General features: G+C 37.8%; 1 protein-coding gene across 1 annotated transcript; it reads right to left on the bottom strand.

Annotated features, from left to right (window-relative positions):
- Positions 1-353: 353 nt before the first annotated feature.
- Positions 354-6,314, bottom strand: LOC131933913 (uncharacterized). The gene is made up of 5 exons (XM_059290404.1): positions 6,013-6,314; positions 4,639-4,905; positions 3,620-3,673; positions 2,720-2,940; positions 354-838 (listed from the first exon to the last, which is right to left on the bottom strand). Exons 1-5 carry the CDS (start codon positions 6,106-6,108, stop codon positions 436-438), a joined length of 1,041 nt encoding a protein of 346 aa, XP_059146387.1. The 5' UTR covers positions 6,109-6,314; the 3' UTR covers positions 354-435.
- Positions 6,315-8,797: the final 2,483 nt, after the last annotated feature.

Raw genomic sequence — 8,797 nt, 5'->3', positions numbered from 1 at the left:
CATATCCTAAACTGTACGCAAACACACACAGTTCTCTTCAAAATACTAACCTAGTCCTATATAGTAATTTTTAAAAAAAATACCTAAACTTTACGCAAACACACACAGATCTCTTCAAAATATTAACCTAGTCCTATATAGTAATTTTAAAAAAAAACTAAACTTTACGCAAACACACACAGATCTCTTCAAAATAGTAACCTAGTCCTATAGGCCCTATAGTAATTTAAAAAAAAAACTAAACTTTACGCAAACACACATATCTCTTCAAAATATCAACCTACTCCTATATAGTAATTTAAAAAAAAACACATAAACAGTACCCAAACACACACAAATCTCTTCAAAATATTAACTTAGTCCTATATAGTAATTAAAAAAAAACATAAACTTTACGCAAACACACACAGATCTCTTCAAAATATCAACCTACTCCTATATAGTAATTTTAAAAAAAGATTTCTTCATAAAAAAAACATCGATGTTTTTCCCAATTTTAGTCGGGTCAACATGAACGTACACGGTGCTGTTAAATGAACATGCGTAACCATGGAGATCCATAAATTCCAGAATGGGCGTACTCTCCTCTGGAAGACGCTTATGCCACTCCATCTGAACGATGCGCACGTCCACTTCTCTAAAGAACCGGTGCGCACACACCAGCGCGAACTGCTCCGATTTCTCTATGTCCATTTTGATGTAAACGGGTTTTCCCAGCATCAGGGGAGTTAAGTCATCGATACAGATTGTCTTTACTCGTCTGATGGTTTGGTTGGTGTCGACGTATTCCTGACGAAAAACTCGAGAAACGTTTATGCTGGTTAGGCCGAACCTTTGCCTAGGGATTAAAGAATGGTAAATAAGTTAGGGTTTGGGTGTGCATTGGGTTAAGGGTTAAATTATTGTGTTTTAGTTAGTGTTTAGCTCCTCAGCAAGTTTTAAATCTAACGTGTTGCGGTTGAAAAGTGTAGGTGATAATTTTAGGGTAAATCTAGAACCTAAGGATTAGAGAAGGGTTAAGTTTAGTTTATGTGTTTGAGTAGAGTCAGGGGCGTAGCGAGGGGGGGGAGGTGGGGGCCGGGGGGTGCGGACCGCACCGGGTGACACCATTTAGGGGGTGACACCAAGGCAAAAAATAGCAAAATATATAAAGAAAAACTTGAGGGGGGGTGCAAATCGAAAGTTTGAGGGGTGGAGTGCAAATCGAAAATTTGAAAGTTTGTCCCCGAGAAGGGTCGCTACGCCTCTGGGGGGTGACACCATTAAGTGCCGCACCGGGTGACACCCGACCTCGCTACGCCACTGAGTAGAGTCCTTTAATGGGTTAGTGTTACGGTTGTAATTCGGAACGAAGTGTTTAGGTCAGGCTAATATTACTGTTTGTGTTAAAGTTAAGTTTAGTGATATAATTAGGTTACGTCTAAATTAGGCAATATTTTTTAACTAAAGCACCATTTCTTTTTTCCCCCTTTATTATAGTCTGTTAGTTTTCATTGCATAATAAACTAAATAAACAGGAAAAAATTCAATTATCCGTTAGAACAAAGTTCGATTATTGCGATCTTACAATTAGATTATTGATATCTCATTTCTAAGCAACTTCTTAATTTTAACCATAACCTAGGAGACGCGGGTTTGTTATCTATTGTAAAATAACATTGTGTTGTTGTTATTTCATTATGTTTTTTTAGCGCAATTTCCATACTGGCAATTGCGATTATTAACTCGTATATGGATGGATGTGTGTCCGCGCTTTAAATCGTATCTCCTCCTCAACGAAGCAATATCGAGGACTAGTTTCAAAAGCAAATATGTTAAGCAAGTTCCGAGGATGATTATGGGCCAAAAAAAAAATCCCGGAATTCCTTCCTGGATTTCCCGGAAAAGCCAAAAAAAACTCGAAAAAATGCAGTTTTTTGCCCATATCTCGGCAACCAGACCACTTAGCGACTTGAAACATTTACCAATCGATTCCTGCCATAATTTAGAACAATATTGCCGAAGAAAGTTTTCAAAAATATCCTTTCGTTCGGTCACAAAAAATTAATTAAGGAAATTGCGCTTAAATTGTCACTAGACTTTTTATTAACTTGTTTTATTTTTTAAGGTTACTTAATGTATTCTAATGTGCTAATATGGCTCGTACCAGTGTTTCTTTCAGACATTTTTTTCATGGGGGGAGGGGCACTTTTTATTTCATTCGGGGGGGGAGAGTAGGGGAGGACGATAAACGTCCCAACCCCCTCCCCCCGTAGAGATGCCTGATAGAAACACCGGGCTGTTCTCAGAGGCGTAGCGACCCTTCCCGGCGCCCGGGGACAAACTTTTCGATTTGCACCCCCCCCCTCAAGATTTCGATTTACATCCCCCCTCTCAAACTTTGGATGTGCACCCCCCCCCCTCAAGATTTCGATTTGCACCCCCCCCCCCACCCTAAAACTTTCGATTTCCACCGCCCTCAACCTTTCAATTTATCTTTCCAACCCATTTTGGCGCCCCCTAAGGTCGGCGCCCGGGGACATATGTCCCTCCCCCCCCCCCACCCACCCACCCCCCCCACCCCCCCCCCCCCCCGCTACGCTACTGGCTGTTCTTGGAGGGATTCGAACCTACTTGTAGAAAGTAATCTTCAGCACATGGCTGTTCTTGGAGGGATTCGAACCTACTTGTAGAAAGTAATCTTCAGCACATGGCTGTTCTTGGAGGGATTCGAACCTACTTGTAGAAAGTGATCTCCAGCACGCGGTGGTCGCTGTAGAGGGCGTTGTTGACGATGGTCACGTGACCTCCAAGCTTGCTGAGGGCCAGCGCCATCTGGATCCGCTGGACGTTCTCCAACAGCATCTCCACGCTCACCACCTGTCTGCCCATGGCCGCGGCCCACAGTGTGTACTCACCGATGTTGGCGCCTATGTCGAGCAACATTAGGTCCGGGTCTCGCTAGAGTGGTGGAGGGGTGGGGGTGGGGAGTGGGGGTGGGGAGTGGGGGGTAGAGGGACGACGGATAAAGAGATTAATAACTGAATTTATTTTTTTAAAATTTCAGTCAGGTTGCAATACTAGCTTAGCAAGGGCACTAGTGATACAATGCTAGGTTATCCAGTCAGTAGTGGATACAATCCCAGCTTATCCAGTCAGTAGTGGATACAATCCCAGCTTATCCAGTCAGTAGTGGATACAATGCCAGCTTATCCAGTCAGTAGTGGATACAATGCCAGCTTATCCAGTCAGTAGTGGATACAATGCCAGCTTATCCATTCAGTAGTGGATACAATCCCAGCTTATCCAGTCAGTAGTGGATACAATCCCAGCTTATCCAGTCAGTAGTGGATACAATGCCAGCTTATCCAGTCAGTAGTGGATACAATGCCAGCTTATCCATTCAGTAGTGGATACAATCCCAGCTTATCCAGTCAGTAACGGATATAATGCTAGTTTATCCAGTCAGTAGTGGATACAATCCCAGCTTATCCAGTCAGTAGTGGATACAATCCCAGCTTATCCAGTCAGTAATGGATATAATGCTAGTTTATCCAGTCAGTAGTGGATACAACGCTAGCTCATCCAGTCAGTGGCGTATACAAATCTAGTTTATCGTATAAATAGTTGTCATTCCTACCTTTAAAGCATCCGTCATTGCATGTATCAAGTCTTTCTCCCACAGTTCTCCTTTCTTGTAATAAAGAGTTGTATTTGTAAATGTATGTGTGTATATATATATATATATATATATATATATATATATATATATATATATATATATATATAAACATAACTATATTCATAATTATATATATATATATATATATATATATATATATATATATATATATATATATATATATATATATTTTTCTTTTCATGGGGACCTTGAAGGAAACCACCAAGACGTAAGCGCCTAGCAGTCCCCTCTCTTCCTCTCTAGGCCTATCCCTACCACCCCCACCAGTCTGGGGAGCTGTGGTTCACGCCAAATGTTTACAATCACAGTGACGGCTATAAGGGGCAGATAATTTAGTTTGAAACGATTTTCTACATGGAGGGGGGGGGGGGGTTACTAAGAGGAGGAAGCTTTCACGGGGGGGGGGGGGGAGGGGTTGGGGGGAAAGGAGGGGGGGGGTTATCGTCCTTTACGAGCTACTGATAGTGTTTTAAAGCAAATATTTTCAGTGGCAGCATTGGTACTGTCGAATTCACAAATTATGAATTACTGAAAAGTAGAAAATAAAAGAACTAAGTAGCGGCGTATTCTACGCCATGGGTCGGCTCGTATATATATATATATATATATATATATATATATATATATATATATATATATATATATATATATATATATATATATATATATTATATATAAGTATATGTATATGTATATATATATATATATAATTATAGTGTACATGTGTGTGCGCGCGTGTGTGTCTGTTTGTGTGTGTGTAGAAAACCAATGGTTACATTTCAATTATATATGAAGAAATATCTTTAAGTCAGATACTATTGTAACTTTACATGTTGAAACCGACGTTCAAATAAATATAACCTGCCTTATTAAATTTCATTTAAAATAGATGTATTTGAATAGCATGAGATGTTTGGAGCATTAGTCATTGGGAGATCACACACAAACCCATATACCGTCAGGAGCCATTTGGAAATGGCGATGTCCCCACTCAGGGGATGGGGGCAGATTATGACTCCGGGTCTAGGTGACTCCGGCATAGGCACGCAGTTGTCGTGCGAAAAATCTGTGTCTGGTGGAGTGGACGGGACGATGCTGACGTCGGGGTGAAGGCCAGTCTCTCCAGGGTGAAGGCCAGTCTCCCCAGGTTGTTCGAGAATTAGCTGGAGCACTGGATTAACGAATGATGCTCTCTCCGCATTAGGATTCTGTGTGGGGTTCCCCTGATGGTAAGCGTGATATGGTAACTAGACGAGTTAATGCAATGTCTAAATGATATTAGGTAATGTCTAGAGGATATTAGGTAATGTCGTCTAGATGATATTAGGTAATGTCTAGAGGATATTAGGTAATGTCTAGATGATATTAGGTAATGTCTAGAGGATATTAGGTAATGTCTAGAGGATATTAGGTAATGTCTAGAGGATATTAGGTAATGTCTAGATGATATTAGGTAATGTCTAGATGGTATTAGGTAATGTCTAGATGATATTAGGTAATGTCTAGATGATATTAGGTAATGTCTAGAGGGTATTAGGTAATGTCTAGAGGATATTAGGTAATGTCTAAATGATATTAGGTAATGTCTAGATGATATTAGGTAATGTCTAGATGATATTAGGTAATGTCTAGATGATATTAGGTAATGTCTAAATGATATTAGGTAATGTCTAGATGATATTAGGTAATGTCTAGATGATATTAGGTAATGTCTAGAGGATATTAGGTAATGTCTAGATGATATTAGGTAATGTCTAGATGATATTAGATAATGTCTAGATGATATTAGGTAATGCCTAAATGTAATTTCTAGATGATATTAGGTAATTTCTAGATGATACTAAGTAACGTCTATATGATATTAGGTAATTTATGAAGGATATTATAAATTTCTAAATAATAATTTGTAATGTCTAAAAAAGTACTATGTAATGTCTAAATAATATTAAGTAATTTCTAAATAATGTGATGCCACATCCAATATGATATTACGTAATTCTGAATGATATATAATGTCCAAGTAATAGTATATTGTCTAAATGATATTATATAATGTTTAAATGAAATTATTTAATGTCTATAGAATATAATGTAAAGTCTAACTGCATATCGTGCAATGTCTAAAAGCTACTATATATGATCAACTATCGTAATTCTGTCAGTCCGGACGATAGAACTATTAAGAAGTTTTCGGTGAACACGCATACGAAACATACGGGTACGTCCAAAAAAGGTTAAAAACTACTGATTTACTAAATAAATAAGAGAACAAAAACTAGTGGAACAGAGTAGAAAATAGGACAAGAAAGAAGAAAATACGCAATACTTACCTCAAACTTATAGCGAAACAAATACACACCCAGCAACAGGATGATAGAAATCAGAATTGGCCATTTACGGTTGAACCATCTTAAATACGTAACCATTTCTTGCGTTGACTTGAAATGGGTGGCTTTTTTACTTGCAGTCAGTTGTTCTTTATACCAGTAGTCAATTGACCTTTTTACCGGAAATCAATTCAACTTTTTACCAGCAGTCAATTGCTCTTTTTACCAGCAGTCAATTGCTCTTTTTACCAGCAGTCAATTGCTCTTTTTACCAGCAGTCAATTGCTCTTTTTACCAGCAGTCAATTGCTCTTTTTACCAGCAGTCAATTGCTCTTTTTACCAGAAATCAATTGAGCTTTTTACCAGCAGTCAATTGCTATTTTTATCTGCAGTCAATTGCTCTTTTTACCTTCAGTCAATTGTTCTTCATACCAGCAGTCATTTGCTCTTTTTACTTTTACAGACAACGGTTCTATTCAGTTACAGTCAGAGGCTTATTTACCTGCAAATAATGTACAGGGTGTATACTAAAAGCATCAGCCATAAGAACGTATATAACCTACCAAGTATAGCTCTAGCTTACACCACACACAAAATTTGAATTCAGTGTCGGAAACCTCTGAATCAATGACAGATCCCAGATGTAAACTTGCTTTGTGTACTTTCATACAGAATATTTTAATTTCTTTTTTTTTCGTGAATTATAACAGAGTGTAAATTTAGTGGAGTAACTGGCATACATTATATCTTGAATAATAGCGTGTCTTTGCTGACAAAAAGAGAAGCGAGAAAATTTTTATTTTTGAATAGTAGTAGTGTATTAGGTTATTAATCTTTCACGCTGTTGAATTTCAATAATATCCAAATATTTATTCTTTTGTAAACGTATTTGTTTCATTCTGTGTGCAATTTAAACGTTATATATATATATATATATATATATATATATATATATATATATATATATATATATATATATATATAATAGTATCCATATTTTTTAAATTTTATCAAATCACGAAGTGGATTAAACAAGAAAAGCATGAATAATTTATAAATTTACCTTAGATAAATGTGTTATATTGTATGTCCTATAAATAGCTACACCTCAGTTACTGTTCATGAAAGACGATGTAATTACTCAAAGTTTCATAAAACAATGGATCATAATTTAAAATACGAACCCATCGATCGCTTTTTAAAATAACATCAGCAGACATGACTTTTATGGATTTATTGTCGTACTTTTGTCATGTATTAAGGTTTTATATAGCTTTTACAAGCCCTAAAATAATATCGTTGGGCGAGTTGTATAATTTATAATTTGGGTTGTGTTGTATGGTACGTTTGGTTGGTGGTGTTGTATGTGTGGTTTGTGATGTTGTATGTGTGGTTTGTGATGTTGTATGTGTGGTTTGTAATGTTTGTGATGTTGTATGTGTGGTTTGTGATGTTGTGTGTGTGGTTTGCGATGTTGTATGTGTGGTTTGTAATGTTGTATGTGTGGTTTGTGATGTTGTATGTGTGGTTTGTAATGTTGTATGTGTGGTTTGTAATGTTTGTGATGTTGTATGTGTGGTTTGTGATGTTGTATGTGTGGTTTGTAATGTTGTATGTGTGGTTTGTAATGTTTGTAATGGTGTATGTGTGGTTTGTGATGTTGTATGTGTGGTTTGTAATGTTGTATGTGTGGTTTGTAATGTTTGCAATGGTGTATGTTTGGTTTGTGATGTTGTTTGTGTGGTTTGTAATGTTGTATGTGTGGTTTGTAATGTTGTATGTGTGGTTTGTAATGTTTGCAATGTTGTATGTGTGGTTTGTAATGTTGTATGGTATGTGCAGTTTCTGATGTTGTAAGTGTGGTTTATGATGTCGTATGTATGGTTTGGGATGTTGTATGATACGTGAAGTTTCTGATGTTGCATGGTATGTGTAGTGTCTGATGTTGTAAGTGTGATGTGTGATGTTGTATGTTTGATTTGTGATGTTGTATGGTACTTGTAGTTTTTGATGTTGTAAGGCACGTTTGGTTAGAGTTGATACGTGTTAAGTTTGATGTATGATGTACGTTTTTCTTTGTTATGTTCTGTGGTGCGTTCGGTTTGTGATGTTGTATGATACGTCTGTTTTGTTTTGTATTTTACGCATGCATTACCCATTTGATTTTTTTTTTAAAATAATGTGTAAGAAATGTTTGTCATAAAACAAAAATGTGTCTGCAACAGTTGTGTTACCTTAATCGTCCATAGTGTACTTAATCCGCATTGTACAATATGCCCTCATTAGTGTCCTACCCAAACAAACCCATCCCCAGTGGCGTAGCGAGGTCGGGGGTCACCCGGTGCGGCACATGGTGTAACCCTCCAGAGGCGTAGCGACCCTTCCCGGGGACAAAATTTCAATTTTCGATTTGCATCCCCCCCCCCCTCAAACTTTCGATCTGCACCCCCCCCCCCCTTAAACTTTTCATTTGCACCTCTTAAAAGACTATTTAACATTCGAATTAATCACTTAATTAAGTGGAATTATCATTTTTCTCTATTTATATTTTACTATTTTTTGCCTTGGAGTCACCCCCCCCCCCTAAATGGTGTCACCCGGTGCGGTCCGCACACACCCCCCCCCCCACTCCCCTCGCTACGCCTCTGCCCATCCCTGTATAATCAGTGCTCACTTGCATTACTGGCGTTTATTTTTTCTTATCTTGATAGTTATAGTTACAAGCGACAAGATGTTGTTGGTTAGTGGGGGGGGGGGGGTATATGGAGGGTTATAGTGGAGGTTAGG

The sequence above is a fragment of the Physella acuta genome, unplaced genomic scaffold (assembly GCF_028476545.2).
Source record: "Physella acuta isolate Inbredline_101_S28 unplaced genomic scaffold, ASM2847654v3 ptg002672l, whole genome shotgun sequence".
In the NCBI taxonomy this organism is placed as follows: domain Eukaryota; kingdom Metazoa; phylum Mollusca; class Gastropoda; family Physidae; genus Physella; species Physella acuta.
Note: the sequence above shows the minus strand (reverse complement) of the source record. Positions and strands in the feature narration are given on the sequence as shown.